The 20,351-nt window shown below is 39.8% G+C and overlaps 1 protein-coding gene across 1 annotated transcript in view; it reads right to left on the minus strand.

Moving 5' to 3' along the window:
- Positions 1–4,055: 4,055 nt before the first annotated feature.
- Positions 4,056–20,351, minus strand: part of SENP7 (SUMO specific peptidase 7) — a 37,404-nt gene continuing 21,108 nt past the window's right edge. Inside the window, exons 12-23 of the mRNA XM_057413039.1 lie at positions 19,700–19,873; positions 17,350–17,612; positions 16,149–16,282; positions 14,827–14,943; positions 13,749–13,868; positions 11,451–11,543; positions 10,321–10,532; positions 9,839–9,891; positions 9,488–9,525; positions 9,200–9,268; positions 7,679–7,829; positions 4,056–4,209 (exon numbers count right to left, since the gene is read on the minus strand). Coding sequence (XP_057269022.1) covers positions 4,072–4,209; positions 7,679–7,829; positions 9,200–9,268; positions 9,488–9,525; positions 9,839–9,891; positions 10,321–10,532; positions 11,451–11,543; positions 13,749–13,868; positions 14,827–14,943; positions 16,149–16,282; positions 17,350–17,612; positions 19,700–19,873 — 1,562 coding nt within the window. The 3' untranslated portion in view covers positions 4,056–4,071. The remainder of the gene's footprint in view (positions 4,210–7,678; positions 7,830–9,199; positions 9,269–9,487; positions 9,526–9,838; positions 9,892–10,320; positions 10,533–11,450; positions 11,544–13,748; positions 13,869–14,826; positions 14,944–16,148; positions 16,283–17,349; positions 17,613–19,699; positions 19,874–20,351) is intronic.

Genomic DNA, 20,351 nt, shown 5'->3' on the forward strand with positions numbered 1-20,351 from the left:
GGTCCATCCATCCAATTGATGCCTCTCCAATTTAGAGACAAGGATGTTGTGTGGGACAGAGTCTTGTGGGACTTGCACAAGTCCAGGTAGATGACATCAACTGCTCTGCCTCTGTCCATCAGTTCCGTAGCCCCATCATAGAAGGCCACCAAATTGGTCAGGCAGGATTTCCCCTTCGTGAAGCCATGCTGGTTGTCACCAAGCACCTGGTTGTTTTTCATGTGCCTTAGCATGATTTCCAGGAGAATTTGCTCCAAGATTTTGCCAGGCACAGAGGTGAGACTGAATGGTCTGTAGTTCCCTGGGTCATGCATTTTCCCCTTCTTGAAAATGGGGGTTATATTTCCCTTTTTCCAGTCATCGGGAACTTCACCTGACTGCCATGATTTTTCAAATATGATGGCCAGCAGCTTAGCAACTTCATTCGCCAGCTCCTTCCGGACCCGCAGATGGATTTCATCAGGTCCCATGGACTTGTGCACATTCAGGTTCTTAAGATGGTTTCGAACCAGATGCTCACCTACAGTGGGCCCAAGGTCTTCATTCTCACAGTCCCTGCATCTACCTTCCAAGACTTGGGTGGTGTGGTCAGAGCATTCGCCAGTGAAGACTGAGGCAAAGAAGTCATTAGGAACCTCAGCCTTCTACCAAATCCAGGGTAGCCAGTTCTCTCTATAGCTTCTGGAGGAGGCCTACACTGTCCCTAGTCTGTCTTTTATTTGTGACATACCTATAGAATCCCTTCCTGTTATCCTTAACATCCCTAGCCAAGTTTAATTCTAACTGGGCCTTAGCTTTCCTAACCTGGTCCCTAGTTTCTCAGACAACATCCCCCATAAGCACAAGGGCCTGCAAGTGTGAGGCTGTTCCTATCTGTCTATAGAGTGCTTCATCCACAGAGTCCTCTTGATCGGCGGTCTGTAACAGATCCCCACAGTAATGTCTCCCATAGCTATATTCCCTTTAACCCTGAGCCACAAACTCTCTCTTAACTAATCACCTGTTCCCAGACAGAGTTCCATACTCTCCAGCCTATCCCTAACATAAAGGGCAACTCCCCCTGCCTGCCTACCAGGCCTGGCTTTTCTAAAGAGCCTGTAACCTTCTATTCCAACACTCCAGTCACAGGAGCCATCCCACCATGTTTCTGTGATACCTATCGTATCTTATCCCCCATAGATGTGCACACATCTCTAATTCCTCTTGTTTGTTCACCATACTATGGGCTTTTGTATGGAGGCATCTGAGCTGAGCTCCAACTGAAGCCAGCTCATTGGCTGGAGTGGATGAAATCTCTCTACATCATTCCGAGCATTTATTACAGGTGCTGGCAATTGACTGGGAGTGTTGGGTGGAATGATGTCCCCCTCCCCCAACACATCTAGTTTAAAGCATCTTTGACCAGTCTGGCAAGCCTCCTACCAGAACGCGTCCAGCTCCACCAGCCTCCAGTAGACCTGGCCTCCCAAATTGAGTTCTATGTTCTGAATGCCCAAACCCCTGACTATGGCACCATTGTTCTAACCATTTATTAACCTGCCAAGTCCTCCTAGCCTTTTTAAGGTCCTCCCCTTTCTCCCAGAGGTTGATGAAAAAACTATCTGAGCTCCAGAGCCCCTAACCACCTCTCCCAGGGTTCTATAGTCCTTAATGTTTTCTGGGCTACTGCTGTCTACGTCAGTAACACCCACATGAATGACTAGAAGTGGGTAATAGTCAGTGGGACTTACTAGACCAGGAAGCCTCTCAGCAACATCCCTGATCTTAGCCTCTGGTGGGCAACACACCTCTCTTGAGCCTGGGTCTGGCCAACAGATGAGTGCCTCTGATAAAAGGCACTCACTTTGATAGAAATTTGGGTTGAGACACATACTGTACACATACCGTACACATACCTTAAAAGCAGTAAAATGGCCTGTCTTCTGCTTAGCTCACTGGCTATTTATGGCAGCTGGGAGAAGAATGATAAGAATCACATTCAACTTCTGGATATAATTTTAATATCAAATGTATTGGCATTTTCATAGCACATATCTAACAAATCTACAAAGGCAATCCTTTAATGTATAAAACCAATTTAGAAAAGTTTATACACGGATTTTGCTTTTACATACCTAAAACCAAGTCAATCTAAAAAAGAACAAATTATGATAAAAACTAACTTTACCATGAGAAAAAGACCAAACTATTTTTCAAAAGGAAACACCGTAAATATTTATAACTAAAAAGGTATAGAGAAAGGGCAAACATTTCCACATTTTATTCTTCATCTGTCTTACAATAAATACACCATTTATCCCTGTAAGTAATGCTGATGTAGTGATTTAGGTGCTGAAACCCACAAAAATTCTGGGTTGAGAGGGACAGATGGTGTGGGAATAGTGACAAAGTACAGAATTAAAGTAGAAACAAAACCAAAAAATATACAGTAGTTGCACTAGGCTGCTCACAGCTATACAGAAGGTAACTGCTCAGCAAATTATTTTGTTTTAAAATCGTCTCTCTTCTCCAGAAAGAATGCTTCCTGGTTTGAGAAACAATGGTGGTGGGTTTTCTGGATGACTGTACAGAACCTGAAGTAATAACTGGATTTTCCAAATGCTAGGTTTCAGATTTATATTGAGGGAAAGTGCCCTGAGAATTCCGCAATGCTGTAAAAATGTTCACATCTTTGGATTGCCCTCAATTTTTATTTTAACCCTCTAGCCTAATTTCAGCTTTAAGGGTTTTGGTTTTGTAGATATGTTTATGACACAGGTGGCTTTGGAATTATCTGATACATGCTCCTCATGACGGATGTGATAATACTTAAGTTTACTTACAATGGGGTGTTCCCCAGTGAGAAAGCATCGTGTTAAAACAGTAACCTTCTATCATGTAGTAACTACAGAAAAAAAGCGTGCACATCAAAATGTTATTAAAGTTTAACATGATGGCTGTTTGAGGAAAAAACTTCATAAATACATATTAAGACAATGATAAACTTGTGCTACTTTATCAAATCAAGTCTGAGTTCGAACACTCAAATATTCAGACATCTTTACTCAACTCTCCTGAGGAAAGTATAAATCCTGATATCTTATGTGCAAATTATGTATCTTAAAGACATATTATGTAGAATAGAATGACCTTTTTGAATTAATTTGCCTTACTTTCCAGTAAAACACCTCAAACTTTTAAGGTTGTTGAGTTACAACCTTCTTATCTGTCTAATGCAAGTGATGCAATAAGATTCATAAAAATAACTCCCCAAATCAAGGTGAATAGGATTAAAAATGTACTGCATACATGTATTGCATTTGACAGCAAGATCTCTTCTAAAAACTGCTAAGAAAAAAAATAAGATCTTTTTCATAAATCCACTCTAGACTTTGAAAGATTCTAACAGTCATTCTCAAGCAAATGTTTTCCACTCATGAAAATGACTTTTCATGGTGAAAAGGCTAGGGAGAAGAAAAAATAAAAATAAAAAAAAAAAAATTAAAACTCATCAACCTCAAATCCTGACACATACAGACTACTTCTGAGAACAGAAACAAAAACAAAAACTACATCTCTGAAGAGAGTCAATATTAGATCCTTAAATAAAACCAATACATCATATTCACTATATCTGCATGGGATCCAAAATCAAAAGAGATAGAATATAGGGTCAAAATCCTGTCTTTAAGCCTGACTATAATATAATCATCCATGTTCATACAGAATTGTAAAAAGCAAGCTTCAAAAGATGAACATTTTTACCTCCTTGTGGTGCATACGTGTATGCAGCTTTCATATTCCAAGTAAAGATTCAATTAGCAATCCATATGTACTAGCTTAACTTACGTATTTACGCTTTTATCTACAACCTTCCCCCCCCCCCGCAATTCATTCTATGGCCACACTACCCAAATGAAAAAAAAAAAAAAATTAAATAAGTACACACTGAACAAACAAAACACTTCTTCTGGTTCTTTTGTTTTGTTTTTTAACTTGCAAGGCAGAAAGAGACCAAATGCTGCTAAGTAGAGTTCCAGCTGCTTTATACAGCAACTGGAACATGGCAACAGGCATGGCTTATTTGATTTATTAGCTGCTGCTGCCACTATGCTGTTGAAAGTGCAGTTGCAAGATCAAGTCCCGAATTTCTTCTCTTTTGCTTCTGATGAGCTGACGAGGAAACCACTTCTCCAGATGCAGTGGCTCTTCAAAGTTAACTATGGGATTCTGGTAACAAAAAAGGAATATTTAAAACATGAATTTCCTAAAGCAACCTTTTGAAGAAAATTTCAAACCCTTCCATTACTGCTGAGACCATGGAGGCATAAACAAATTTTCATGAGACAGTGACAGACTTCAAAGTCAAATTCCAGTTCCTCCATGGTAATGACATATATACACACCCTTACCACAAGCTACTCATGGTAAACACCAAATAAGTTATCACCACTTCTCTTAAAGATACATCAGTATCTTTATAAGCTCATATTCAAGGCAGGTTGCATGAATTCTGATAAAGTTAGACATGATTAGGTATCTAACAAGGGACAGACGCACTTTGGTCACAACACACACATATACAATTGCACTATAGAATCATAGGTTAGGGTTGGAAAGGACCTTAAGATCATCTACTTCCAACCCCCCTGCCATGGGCAGGGACACTTCACACTATACCATCTCACCCAAGGCTTCGTTCAACCTGGCCCTGAATGCTGCCAGGGATGGAGCAATAACAACCACTCTGGGCAACCCATTCCAGCGCCTCACCACCCTAACAGGAAAGAATTTCCTTCTTATATCCAACCTAAACTTCCCCTGTGTAAGTTTTAACCCATTACCCCTTGTCCTATCACTACAGTCCCTAATGAAGAGTGCCTTCCCAGCATCCCTATAGCCCCCCTTCAGATACTGGAAGGCTGCTATGAGGTCTCCATGCAGCCTTCTCTTCTCCAGGCTGAACAGACACAACTTTCTCAGCCTGTCTTCATACAGGAGGTGCTCCAGTCCCCTGATCATCCTCGTGGCCCTCCCCTGGACTTGTTCCAACATTTCCATGTCCTTTTTATGTTGAGGACACCAGAACTGCAAACTATACTCCAAGTGAGGTCTCACAAGAGCAGAGTAGAGTGGCAGGATCACCTCCTTCGACCTGCTGGTCACACTCCTTTTGATGCAGACCAGGACACAGTTGGCTTTCTGGGCTGCGAATGCAGACTGCCGGCTCATATTCATTTCCTCATCAACCAGCACCCCCAAGTTCTTCTCCGCAGGGCTGCTCTGAATCTCTTCTCTGTTGAGGTCCCTCAGGATGGCTTCCCTTCCCTCCAGTATATCAACCGAACCACACAGCTTGGTGTCATTGGCAAACTTGCTGAGGGCGCACTCAATCCCACTGTCCATGTCACTGACAAAGATGCTGAACAAGACCGGTCCCAACACCGATCCCTGAGGGACACCACTTGTTACTGGTCTCCAGCTGGACATTGAGCCATTGACCACAACTCTTTGCATGTGGCCATCCAGCCAGTTCTTTATCTACCGAGTGGTCCATCCATCCAATTGATGTCTCTCCAATTTAGAGACAAGGATGTCATGTGGGACAGAGTCTTGTGGGACTTGCACAAGTCCAAGTAGATGACATCAACTGCTCTGCCTCTGTCCATCAGTTCCGTAGCCCCACCATAGAAGGCCACCAAATTGGTCAGGCAGGATTTCCCCTTCGTGAAGCCATGCTGGCTGTCACCAAGCAACTGGTTGTTTTTCATGTACCTTAGCATGACTTCCAGGAGAATCTGCTCCAAGATTTTGCCAGGCACAGAGGTGAGACTGAATGGTCTGTAGTTCCCTGGGTCATGCATTTTCCCCTTCTTGAAAATGGGGGTTATATTTCCCTTTTTCCAGTCATCGGGAACTTCACCTGACTGCCATGATTTTTCAAATATGATGGCCAGCAGCTTAGCAACTTCATTCGCCAGCTCCTTCCGGACCCGCAGATGGATTTCATCAGGTCCCATGGACTTGTGCACATTCAAGTTTTTAAGACGGTCTCAAACCAGATGCTCACCTACAGTGGGCCCAAGGTCTTCATTCTCACAGTCCCTGCATCTACCTTCCAAGACTTGGGTGGTGTGGTCAGAGCATTCGCCAGTGAAGACTGAGGCAAAGAAGTCATTAGGAACCTCAGCCTTCTCCAAATCCAGGGTAGCCAGTTCTCTCTATAGCTTCTGGAGGAGGCCTACACTGTCCCCAGTCTTTTTTTTATTTGCTACGTACCTATAGAATCCCTTCCTGTTATCCTTAATATCCCTAGCCAAGTTTAATTCTAACTGGGCCTTAGCTTTCCTAACCTGGTCCCTAGCTTCCCAGACAACATCCCTGTACTCTACCCAGGCTGCCTGTCCTTGCTTCCACCTTTAAGGGAAGGACCAAGCATACAGCAGATAAATATGCTGAGGTTTTGTTGCCTTAGGCATGTGGTTTTCTGTCATGACCCGGTCTGTCTGATTAGAGACAACAAAGAAGTAAGAACACTGCTAGCAGTTTTAGCAGGACATAAAGAAGGGGAGAATTTGGTTGTTAAAAGTCCCCTACTGGGACCAGGGTCCTTGAACGTGAGGCTGCTTCTAAGCTGCCTGTAAAAGGCGCCATACACTTGTTCTTCCTGATCAGGTGGCCTGCAGTAGACCCCCACTACTTTGTCACCCATATTAATTTGTTCTTTAAGGAGCTCTCAATTGGTCCCTCATTCAACCCTAGGCAGAGCTTCACGCATTCCAGCTGCTCTCTCGTACTAAGGGCAACTCTACCTCCTCATCCTCCCAGCCTGTCTTCCCTAAAAAGCCTGTATCCACCCATCACAGCACTACAGTCATGTCAGCTATCCCACCATGTCCTGTGATCTCAACAAGATGACAGCCCTCCAATTCGTCACATTTATTTCCCATGCTGTGTGCAGTAGTGTACAAGCACTTTGGAATGGCAATTTGTTCTACTATGGAAGAAAAATCTGTCCACTGCCCAAGGCCCTACACAGCTTTCCATACTAAGGACTCTCAGACAGACCACGGACCACATGTATAAGCATCAAACCGGCAGAGCTATTCAAAGGACAGAGCAAGAGGACAATGCACTGATCGTAGGGAGGAGGAGTTGGGGACACCCTAAAAACAAATGCCTGAAGTCCAGCATCTGCAGTCTTTTAAAGGTATATGCAGAACAGGAAAGAGTGCTCTGTGGATTCCCTTTGAAGGATTCCACCCCGCCTCTCTCTGCAGAATTTGCTGCCGCAGAGCCACTCAATGCACAAGCTGACCACAGTTTTAGAGGCTGCAAGACCAGATGCACAGAAAAGATGCCTTTTTAACACCTATAGACCAGAAATTGGTAAACTAAATAGACCCCAAATACATCCAAATAGTTAGGGATATTGAGTGTGTCAATATAAAAGCAACATTAAACTACAAGGTCAGAAATGTCTGCCAACAAACTCAGATAAAAAACTGTTTTCCACTTAGAAGACCCCTGCCACTATGGGTTTTATTGAAGAACGGGGTTTATTTCCTCTTCCTCAAATGGCTTTAACACTTTTGAGGCTGAGCATCACAGGCTTTTGTATCTGGCTATTTCCCTCAGAAATAGTTTTTTTGGGTTTAAGTTCATTTTGAGCAAAAGGGAAGATAGTTTCTATTTGTACCTCAAAGAAGCTTTCCACATATTGCAGCAAATAGACCCCACAATCACTGCTGTTATCTTGTTTAGGCACTCTGGGATACAGGTCAATCATTGTTGATTTACTGAATTCTCGATGCATTTTTCGTTTAGCTTCCCATTCCACTTCAAGGTACCTACAGAAGATTTTGAAGATGGGATTGAAAGGGTCTAATTTTCAAGGGCAACAAACTTTTCCGCTGACTTTAGTCAGAGTTGCAAAGGCTCAGAGCTTATAAAAAAAATCAAACATAACATCTGACTTTAGGGAATAAAAAATACACACATTAAGTCAGAACTTGTGTTTGATTATTAAAAAGCCCGAAGTCCTTATAACAAAAATCAGCTCAAGGAAACAAGAGGTCACGAAACCCCTGCATCAGTGTCCTTAAACTGTTTCCAGAGTAAAACTGCAAACTGAAGGAATAAGAGGTCTGCTTCCCAAAATTCCCTGATCTCACAACTCCACAAATCACCCCTGTTTTCTGACTTTTCATAAGATCTCTCTGAACTCCAGTAAACTACCCTCTCTGGAATTTCAATGCCAGGAGCAGCTTAAAGCATGGAACACTAAGTTAATACATCCCACAGAGATTTAGAAAGAAACAAAAAATAAATTAATTTTTAAAACTGCATTTTTTTTTCCCTCCCAAGACACATACAGTGGGGAGGCCTCTCTAGGGAAAAGTGGCTTCACAAATATTTCTGATTCTCACCTAACCATCACTTAGCATTTTGAATAATTTACTTTTACAAGGAGGAGGTACTATTTGGTTTACAGATTTTTGTTCCTTTCAGAAAAGTGAACACAACAAAAAACAAAAAGAAAAAACCTGTTTAGCTTCAAAAATTTAATATTAGCAACTTTAAAAAATGTTAGTCATTAGGAGTATGTAAAAGCAGTGAAACTTTGAAGACATTCTTCCAATACTTACATACTTATCACATAAAAGACTGAATATGTATTTTACTCTCACATTTCAAAACAAATACTACTATTCCAATATAACTATGCTGACACATCAAGCTTCTAGACAGCTTCAGCCTAGTTTCTACTTTTTTGTACATAGATAGGAGTGGATTTAACACTAATTCTGTAAACTCCATTAAAAAAAGAGATGACGATCAGCCCTTTGGAAAATTAATTTTCAAAGAATTTATTTTAAACAATCTGGTTTTCTACCCTTATAAACACCCTCTATTACTGAACCAAAGGGGATTAAAAAAAAAAAAAAGTGCCCCAAACTCCCTCTACTTCTTTTTTTTTTTTTTTTTGGCAGTTTCAGAAAGACTGTCCACTTTACAATTTTTGGCATTATATCTGTGCAGCAGAACAAAGACAGGCTTTTCACACAAGCTTCTGTATTACTATTACAATTTTCTTTGTTGTGACTATGGATTTTCCTTTAGCATCAGAAATATAAACCTTTATAGAAAAAAGTATTTTGAGCATAGAAGTATGACCAGCAGCATCTCTTGCTAATAAACAGAAAATGTAGTTACTTACTCTCTCAAAACCTGAACTGTTTTCTGCACAGAAGCAGCTTTCAAAGAGTCTAAGATGAGTATACAAGGCCTGGACACAACAAAAACAACAAACCAACAAATTGTAGTCTTTCATTACCAACAGAACTGAAGCAAATATTTTGTTTGAATACAACTTAACAAGAGCATCAATATCTGAACAAATGTGGAAAAAAAATTGGTAAGTTCCTACAGCTGTGGCTTTATGACACATATCTTACTCAAGAATTTAATATAATAATACAATTTTAGTGTGAATACAGATACATACCTTTTACAAATCTGTCTTTTGGAATTGTTTAGGGAGATCTGGGAGAAAATAAAAATAATATTAAAAAACCATCAGCAATTATAAACTCCAAGATGTCCATAGATTTAAAGGTAAAGCCAGAGAGGTTCCCATTTCAGAAAGAGAGAAACTAAAAAAATAATTTTTAAAAACACATGAAAGCATAGCGTATGCAACACAGTTAGACAAAGGAGGACTTTGAGCTAATTCAAAGTGCTTGCACATGCATGGCAGCTGGTGCAAGAAAGATGATGCAAAATCACTTAGTCAATTCTGAGAGCCTTTAGAAATAGAGCAATACCTGTTTTGTCTGTCAGTAGAAAAGATACTTACTTTAGAAATAGCCGAATGCAGGACTGAAGCAGAAGCAGCAATTTCCTTGCCACCTAGCTCAAGAGAACAAAATTAAAAAGTCTTAAGAAAATATTTTCTACCTGAAATATTTTCATTTTCAAATTTGAGATTATTAGTATTTGAAATACAACAGTGAAGTATAAACTATTTTTGCTTCACTTCTGAATGTTCAAATAGCAGAGTTACTGAGGGCTTGCCTTCCTGATAGAACTCTTGAAATCCAAGAACTTTCCACTTATGATGGGATTTGAGCCACTGATTTTACATGTCCCTTCCAGTATTTTCCAGAGTTGCAGACAACAAGAATGAAGCACAGTCTTTGCTATGCATGGTAATACAAAAACAAATTACATCAATCTTGACATGAAAGATGCTTTTTTAGACATCTTATAACTCCTTCATGGATTAAGACAAGATTAGAACCATAAGAAAGTTATGTCAAGCCATGTAAGATTACCTACCTTCAGAGGATAAATTTTTGTTAACAACCATTTCTTCTTCATCTTTGCAGTTACCAGGAATGGCCAACATTGAACCAGTTCTAGTGTTGTCACTCTCTGACCAAAGTGGAGACTGTTGTGGCTGGTGACATAATAAACTCTGATGGGGACACTCCTCATACACAGCTTCTTCTAACCGAGGAAAACAGATAACTGCAATGTACCAATGAGACCTGCCCAGCAGTGGAGTGAGGGGGGAAAAAATCGTCAAAACAGTGTAACATCTGGTTCTGCAAAGGATATGAGAAGTTTTTATAATATTGAGAGCTCATGGACAACTGTTCTGTGACACATAACCACTGTTGCCATGTTTCTTCATGGCATCTCATACTTATCCTCTAATTCATTTTACTTTGTATTGTGGCATAACAGCAAAATTAAGTATCAATTCCTTAGAAGAAACCCCAAAACAACAAAACCATCACTGGAGGGGTGGGTTCCAGTTTTGAATATAACTGAAACCAGTTTTGAATATAACTGATCCCAGTTTTGAATATAACTGATCCCAGTTTTGAATATAACTGAAGGCAGGGCATGCTTCTAGCCTCATCTCTTTCTGCAGCTGTTTTGCACATGTAACTCTCAATGACTATTCAGTTTTACTGGAGTTGCCATCTGCAGGTCAGTTATTCAACCAGGCCAAGGTACAGACCTTGGAAGTACTACTCCTAATCCATTAACACTGAGAGTTGCTGTAATTTCTTTACAGAAACATTACTTTAGTGCACAGGAATCATTATAATGACACACAAATGATATTTAAAAAAAAAACAACACACGAGATCATTAGATTTTGAAGATCTCGAAGAACAGGTGTAGAATGAGTAATTTTTAAGTCTCTTCAAAAGTTAGATTTTCTGTTTAGTCACCTATTTACTGAAAACTGAATCACAGAACTATTCTATGATTCTATGATAAATGCAGTTTTCAGTAAAACAAAAAACAAAGATGCAAAGTTTACTGAAGGTGACTTCAAAAGTCTAATGAACTCGTGTTAATCTCCAGTGATCCAAACTTATGGGCATAAATCTATCACAACATTCAAATATTTAAATCTCTAAATATCAGGTGTGAAAAATGCACAGACTTACTCCTCATTCACAGGCACAAAGATATAATCTTTACTGAAGATGTTTATATGACGAGTCCACGTTCTTACTCTTCTGTGTCTTCTCTGTGCTGCTCTGCAGAAACCAAATGACAACTGTTGTTCAGATTTGTTCTTTTTAAGTTAAAGCAAAGCATGGGGATTAGTACTCCTACATCTTCCCCAATCCCTCAATAGGTTTTACACTTACTCTTGAAATTTTTCTGACAGAGAAAAAAACAAATCTGCACACCGTTAAGCCCACGTGACTAACAAGCCATTTGTGAACTGCCTTAAACTCTTCTGGAAAAAAAACCATCCATCCATAGAATTGAAAGAATTTCTTGCAGTTACTTAACCAGTAAGTATTATTTTCTCCACAAAATGCAAAAATCTCATCTAAACACCAGCCAGTATAAAACAGATCTATAGCAACTTACCAATTAATTAAAATTCACAGTACCACTTTGAAGGCCTATCTAAACAACCTTATCTTTTGAAGGAAAACACTAAATACAGTCATGCAACACAACTGCAGCAAAGCCAGGACTGGACCCCCTCCAGTCCTGAGCTTTAAGTGCTGGAGCACATTTCATTTCCAGTCCTACAGACATAATGCATGAGGACAGGTAACTAGGAGAATAATAAAAAATTAAGAAGAAACCCAAATGTATATTTTCAACTTTCTTAGGTTGCACAAGTTGAAATAGAAACAAACAGTTTATGAAACTTTGCTCCGGTATCATCTGAAAGCAAAAATCACTGTACTCAGGAGACATCCCTATTCCCATTCTGATTCCATCTTGATCAGCAATTAAGAAAGGTAACCTCAGCGCAGGGTGAACAGGAGAAAATGAGTAATGGAAAAGCAGTGGGACTCTGCATGGGCCAGCATTAAGTGAAGACTTGCCATAAAAGCTTCCTCTGCTACATGACTCTATAAGTACTGGGAATTGAAAGGGGAAAGCACCTATAGAAAGGGTTCTCATCTACTGCCTAAGCAGCATAAACAAAGGGAAGCAAAAGGTCTTTATGTTAAGCTGAAATTAATTTCATTTACAACAGTACAGAGCCCAATTTCCCCTATCCATTTATCAAAAAACTCCACAGAAACAAAAACCCAAACCACCTGTAATCACCAGATAAGTATCTAAGCCCAAACATAAAATCAGAACTTCCAAAGCTATCTCTTGATCTGGAGCAGCTATAGTCCTTGAAGTATGGGGAATTACGAGTGCCACTCCAGTTCCTTAAGAAGGTTATGCACAGCCCAGCCTTGCTAGAGGAATCAGATCAAGCCACAACAGCAGCCTTAACATGGATAGTTTTGTTTCCACCTCAGAACATTCAGGGTCAGAAGACAGGAAAACGATGGAAGACATTCTCTAAAGCACAGCTCCCTGAATTTTTGAGACATCTTTGAGAATATTACAGAAGTTGCATTCTTTTTGACCTTAATAGCTTTCACCTAGCAGTGACTGCAACACACACAACATGGCACACCTCTTTGGGCAGGTGGCCATCGAGTTTGTCAGTAGAATAAAAACCTGGGGAATAAAAGAAGATAAAAATGGATAAAAGAAGAAAAATCACTTCAGGGAGAAACAGGATGAGGGAAATAAAACAAAACAACCCACAACTCCGATAAAACGAATGATGAAAACAGAATGAAAGTTGCTGGCAGATCATCACTGTAAGTGAAGTGGCAGGGCAAGTTCCACTCTCAAACATCAGTACTGAGAAGAAATGGAGAGTGTTCTAGAGATTGTTTTTATAGAATCTTAGCTAGAAACACAAAGCGATACAGGGTTCTTGAGCTGTTAATGATACTTTTTCTGTGAAACTCTCCAATTCTATTGTTCACAAGTGTTAAAAACCAAATGTGCAAACATGGTGTGTAAAAAGTCTTATTAAAACTTCAGACAAGAATTTATTATCAATACGTATAATGAAATATGTGATAAATCTAAAAATAGTTTTAGAAGTGCAATATCTTGAAATTATGCATACCTTGCAAAACTGCATAGAATAAAAAGATCAAAATACATAAATTAATTGTCTGAAAGTTCAGATAAAGTTGGAGAAACGTGATAACATTTTCATTCCCATTCATTATGAATCACATGCACATTTAAATGAAAAACATCAATATGCTTAAAATGAGAGTTACAACATTTAATCACTAACCCCTTGAAGAACAATGATTGCTATTTAATGTGCTAACTAGAAGATCTGCAGATCTTCCAAGTGGCATCGACTGTCAGCTTATTTCTGCACATAACAGTGTCTAAAATGAACTTACGGAACTTTGAGATCCCCCTCAGAATTTTTTTCTGCCCTGGTCAGGCACTTATAGAAGAAACTGCTAAAAATGTGTGTGCGGTCAGCAAGATGTTTTGGCACCTTTTCCAACAACAGGTATCTACCAAACAAAAAAGAAGGAAATTATTAAATTCCTTTTCTAGAAAGTACCATTACTTTCTGATTTGAAAAAAAAACCACAACAACAACAAACCACCAAAACCCCCCCCAAAAAACTAACAATACCCACCCACCCCCCCCCCCCCAAAAAAAAAAAAAAACAAAACAAAACAACACAAATATTTTAATGACTTATCACACTCAGGTTAATAATGCTTCTGAATTTATTTTTAGGGTTAGGTTTCTAGTCTTTGTTATCCTTTAGATAACAAGTTTTAACTGGCTTCTGATTGCTCACAGTTACAGCAGCCATACTGCATGCCAAGCAAAATGGAACTCTTGCAGATGGCCTTCAAAAGAGCCAGAATTCTGCTTAGGTTTAAGTCAGCACAAGGAAAATAAATCTCGGCTTCAGAGAATTGCGTTCCACCATGCTGGTTCTGGAAAACTTGCTTTCACAAACAACTTTAGGATGATGGCACAAAGCAGGTAGGCCAAGCACAGCTAACTCAAGAAGCTTCCACAATTAGCTGTAGTGCTTTCTGCAGGAGTTGTACTTCAGAATTCCTGAACTCTTGTCTGGAATAGGAAAGGATGCTTCATTTCATGTGAGCTTAGTAAATAAACTACTAGTACAGACTCTCTACTTTGTTCAGGTGCCTGCTTAAACCTGCTCAGCACTTTCTGTTCTGTGAGGTCACCAAGAGGCTTTTTTCCCCACACTATTCTGTCTGGATGATATCACAGCCCTTTAGAGGGACAAGAGGAATGAAACTGAAACAATTGAACCTGCTGAACCTGCTGAGAATACACAAATCTTTACAAGGAGTCCAACTTACAAATTCATCATGCTGTTACTTCAGAAATTATTGTATCATATTTAGAGACCAGCATTACAGTAGTTCAAGTCCAGATTAGGTCACATAAAGAAGGGTACAATTAAAGCTCTGATTACTTACTTAAGATAGAAATCAATAATGACATCATTGAGAAACTCTCCATATTCTAAGCACTCTAGGTCTTCTCTTGTGACTCCCAGTCCTCCTTTTGCAGGTGGGGGTGGATAAATAATTAAGCTAGAAAATACAAATCAAAATCAAGTTGTAAGAGTGACAAACATTATTTTTCACATGTAGAAGATTTTCTAGAAAACCTGTTAAAAATGGTGATTTTCAAAACTGTTGACTAACTCAAACATCCTTTACCATTTCTTATTCCAACAGTTGAGAGTTACAAATTAAATGTGCACCCCACTGCACACTGAAATTTTGAGAAAAGTTTTCGAAAAGGAGATTATTTTTTTACCTTCATCTTGGTTTTCTTTTTTTTTTTTAATAGAAAGTAATTGACAAATGGCTATATAAAATGGAAATAAATTCTAGGGGAGATATTCTCAAATGGTATTAATGAACAGTGACTTTTTGTTCATTAAGAGTCCAATAGGACTCCCATGTTTCCAAGCAGGAAACTTGGGTTTACGCACCATATGTACTGTAAGTAGATTGAAACTGCCCAAGTTACCTCTACTACTAGTATTTAAAATATATTTTAAAAGCTGTGTATTAACAAACATATTACTTAAATGGAATGACAAAATGAGCAGTTTTGCTGTTGCAGAAACAAAAACAACTGCTATACTGTCAGTGACTGCAGAAGGCAAGAATTCTTAGGAGCAATTTATTCCAGTAATGTTTGCTGTACTAGAAGCACAAGGGCGAACAGACTAGTGCAGACAGAACTGAGGTACGTCAGTACTCTCCTAGTACCTCATTGCATTACACACCTCTGTGTTCTCAAAATTTTGTGTCTTTAGCTAACCAAGCTCCTGTACTAACTAGTAAATTGTATGACAAACTAGTTATAAATAGAGAGCCAGAAGAGTAAAAGAAAACATTGCTTATATTAAAAAAGAAAAAAAAGACTCAGCTGAAGTTTAAAGTTTTGCCGTGATACAGACTTAGATGGAAACTCACAGAAGCCATGAGGTCCCTACCCTCCCATTGATGCATCCATGATATGATGTAGTCACAGTTAAGGTATTCTGACTTCTGTGAGATTTTCTGTCATCCTGTAACACATCCATTTTGTCTGTTAACTATTAGGACGGAAACAGGAATAACTATATTCATACTCAGTGGTACTTTAGATTTCTAGAGCATCTTTAAGATAACACTTTCAAATAAACTACAGAATAGTAGTTGAAGCCAAGGATTTTATTCCAGCAATTTGTTTATTCAATCTGTTATATTTTCATCCTCTCATTTATATGAAATATACATACTTCTTAACTGCTCCAGTTTCTCTTACTTCTTTCCATTCTTCATTCAGTGCAGAGGACAGAGAGATAGAATAGCAACCACTATTCTGCTTATTTGCAAGGGCATAACTGGGCCTAGCAACTTTTGATTTTGATTCCTACCAGAAAAAAATCCAAACAATAATAATAGTAAAAATCATTATACAGCTTAATATGTAAAACAGAACACACAATAAACAAGCCTGAAGCCCACAGGAATACCCTGCATCTCTGAAGAGGAATCCTGCTGGAGAGCAGAAGTGTAAACATCATGATTTAGGCAAACATGCCACTAGTCATATAACTAAAAAAGTTATATCCCTTTTAAAAAGATGACAGTTCTTCCTCTGTTCATAACCTCTCTCTAAAACTGTTTAAGCATATTCAGCCAACTGATACAGAATTGGTTTTGGGGAAGAAAACTGGACCTGTTGGACCTGAACGGATGAAGAAAAGTATCAGACTGTCTTAACAGGAGCTGTGAATGTTTGGAAGGTTTAAAAATCTAGTTCTTAACCAATTTGCCTAAAGATGATACAGATTTAGGACATGCTAGCTTAATTTTTAAGTTCCCAGTTTCACAGACAGATTGATCTATTGTCTCTGTGCTTTTTTTCTGATGGGATCAAACATATGTAATTTCTGAAGTGACAAGGATGTAGGGTTGTGTTAAGACAGTGCTCCTCAGAGGGAGGTACCTTGCACAACTCCATCTTTCCAGCACCATTAGGAATTATTTAGCATTTCAAGCTGTGACTGGCCCAGCAGTACATCATCTAGAGGTGTCTGGAATGAGCAAGATACACAGCTCCTCCTTTGCTGCATCCCTTCACTTCCAGCTCAACTGAAAAAATGGCTCCATCACTCCCTACTTGATTAACTCCAAAACTGCTGCCCTGAAGACACCACAAGGGTAGAAAATTCCCATGGTTCTAGGCATAATCAACCATGAGCTGACAAAGCTTCACTATTTGCCACTTACTGACGAGGTCTATACACTATCCCTCTGTGGACACAATCTAGTTTACTGCAAATCTTGCCCCATTGTGCAATAATAAGAGAAATAACATGAGAGAAATAACAAACATGATTGATTTTCTTTTTATTTAGCTATGGACAGAAGATGTATCTAAAATTTACTAAAATGTGTGACTGCCAACAGGTGGTGATGAATCAAACAACTAACCTGAACTGCAGGCTTATAAGCATCTGCGATATTCTGTTTTGGTATACGTTGCTTTAGTAGATCCTTACTGTAATTTATAAAAGAGCTCTCTTCAGGAGAAAGGTCCTTAAACAAGGATAGTGCTTCCTTCAAAGACAAAAACTCAAGGAGATCTGGTGCTCTGTTCTTCTTGCTCACACCTGTAATCACTTCAGTCAGTCTGTCTTCTTCCCATTCTGTGAGTGGTTGGGACAGTTTAAGAAATACAAATTCACTAGATTTAGCTGGAGAAAGGAGAGAATGAGTATTAACTATTAGGTTACATGATAGAAGCTCATTTGCAGAACCAAAAAGGAGCACTGAGAGACAATGGCAGGAGTGGAAGCCAAAGTAATATACTGCCAGGTTCCTCTCAGAGGCCATCAGCCAACCAAAGGCCCACCTCCGTAAGCCCAGAGGAGCGCAGGAGCACAACGGCTGTAAGAACCCAAATTAAGGACTGGGAGAAAGGGACACCCAGTCTGGGCCCTTCCTAGGGCTGTCCCTGGAGACCTTCAGGCCCAGGGTTCAGACCTGAAACCCATCAAGATGAGTCAACGCCAGATCACCTTTCAGACTGAGGAGAGATTGTGCTGAGGTGTATGGCACACATGATGAGAGACCAGGGAAGAGCATTTGGAGATTGCCCAGGACTTCTTATGGGATGTTTAAGGGAGGAAGCAAAGGCAGGCATTCAGATAATTTGGAGAGGAACAAGTATGGGAAAATAGAGGGCTAAAGGCATAAAAAGGACCAGTCACATCTAAATACTTTGCTAGTCAATACACTTGTCTGACACGCCCTGTGCATTAATTAGCAGTCTATCCCATCTTCTCATTAAATTCCTTTCTAGCTCTCTCCTGGGTGAACTCTCTATTTGATGGGGGGAAGGGATGTGTGGGTGTCTCTGAACACAGCAACTGAAGTGCAAGCGAGCACAACTGCTAGCGGATCAAGCCAAACTAAATGAATAGTTGAAGCCTCTTGGGAGGCAGGAGGGTGAGCAAGTTCCTAAGGGACAGCTCTCACTGTGGGATTCACCATGTATCTCTAAGGATGAGAGCACCGGGGGGGGTCAGCTACTGGGACCAGGGGAGTCCTGGCCAGCTATGTGCCTGTGTGTGCATGACAGCTTTTACAAGCAACTGGCACTGGCTTGTATGAACAGATGCCAGCAATGGGAAGACGGGGATCCAGGGCCAGCAACTGAGCAAAGTGTCTTTTAATAGCAAATTGTAATAATGCAATCATAGAATCACAGAATAGTTAGGGTTGGAAAGGTTCCAACCCTATCCATCCCCTTTGCCAAGGGCAGGGATGCCTAGACCATGACGCCCAAGGCCCTGTTCAACCTGGCCTTGAACACAGCTAGTGATGGAGCATCCACCACTTCTTTGGGCAGCCTGTTGCAGTGCCTCACCAGCCTCAAAGTAAAGAATTTCCTCCTTGTATCTAGCCTAAATCTCTCCTGTTTAAATTTAAACCCATTAGCCCTTGTCCTATTGCTGCAGTCTCTGATGAAGAGTCCCTCTCTGGCATCCTTGTAGACCCCCTTCAGATACTGGAAGGCTGCTATGAAATCTCCATGCAGCCTTCTCTTCTCCAGGCTGAACAGACACAACTTTCTCAGCCTGTCTTCACACAGGAAGTGCTCCAGGCCCCTGATGGTCCTTGCGGCCCTCCTCTGGACTTGCACAAGAGCTCCATGTCCTTATACTGGGGACACCAGAACTGCACACAGTGCTCCAAGTGGGGTCTCATGAGAGCAGAGTAGAGGGGCAGGATCACCTCCTTCAACCTGCTGGTCCACTCCTTTTGATGAAGCTCGACAGATGGTTGGCCTTTTGGGCTGCGAGCACTCACTGCCAGCTCATGTTAAGTTTCTCATTGACCAACACCCTTAAGTTCTTCTCTGCAGGGTTGCTCTGAATCACATCTCTGCCCAACCTGTTTGCAGTCTTGTCAAAGATCAAATCAACCTTTACCTGCCAATCCTTTCAACCAGCAGGTACTTTTCTCGAGAATTTATTTTAAAGGGGGAAATACTTTATACACAAGCCCAGTTTCAGAGGGCCTCCTCACACAGATTACAACTGAACTGTGTTACAAGGTCTTTTTGTTTAAGTAGAAGAGATTGTGAATCACATTGTGGGGTTTTTATTTCCCCAAGTACAACAAGGCATTTTAGAAAAGCAAAATTGGCCAACTTATGTTTAAAAAAAAACCTACAGGCTATCCTCAGCATTCCAGAAACACAGCTGTAAAATAACTGCTTTATTGATATGCCATATATTTGACCTTTTTATTGCATTTAAGGAAAAATACTACTTACATGGCTTGCTCATGACTAACTTTCCTAATTGGGTTTCAATCTTTTCTACATAATCCACAGACAACCAAAGGAAAATTATCGTTGTTGCAGAACAGCCACCGTCACTTCTCCACATACCAAACCTTCTCAGATCCAGAGTATCTACTGTCAGGTTAATACTCTTATTAAGAGCCACTGTAGAAAATAAAGTTTTAAATATCCATATCTTTCATTGCCATAGATAAAGTCATACATGTTATAGTAATTACACACTAAGACATAAGTATGATCAAAGCGTATTAAAACAGTACTTGTAGATTTTATTCCTGGTATTACGTAAATTGTGAGAATCTAATACTTAAATAGGCTATATCAAACTACGGAAAATGAAGTTACCAAATTGTAACACCCAAAGCTAAACATCTAAATGCTATTCTTCATGGAATAAAAAATATGGCCTTTTTTTTTGCTCAGGATAATCAGAGTTAATAACTACAAATATAGAAAAAACACTATAAATCATTAATTCCTATTAGTCAATCCAATTCAGAACTTCTCACCTTCTCAGAACCTTCTCCTATGGGATAGAGAAACCACATATCATCTTTGGAAAATGGACTGAATAAAAATCTACAGTTATATCCCTCTTAGCTTTACTCAACTTACATTATTG

Source organism: Pezoporus wallicus, unplaced genomic scaffold, assembly GCF_028554395.1.
Source record: "Pezoporus wallicus isolate ANWC-B61680 ecotype Strahan unplaced genomic scaffold, APGP_CSIRO_Pwel_v1 contig_6484, whole genome shotgun sequence".
NCBI lineage: Eukaryota > Metazoa > Chordata > Aves > Psittaciformes > Psittacidae > Pezoporus > Pezoporus wallicus.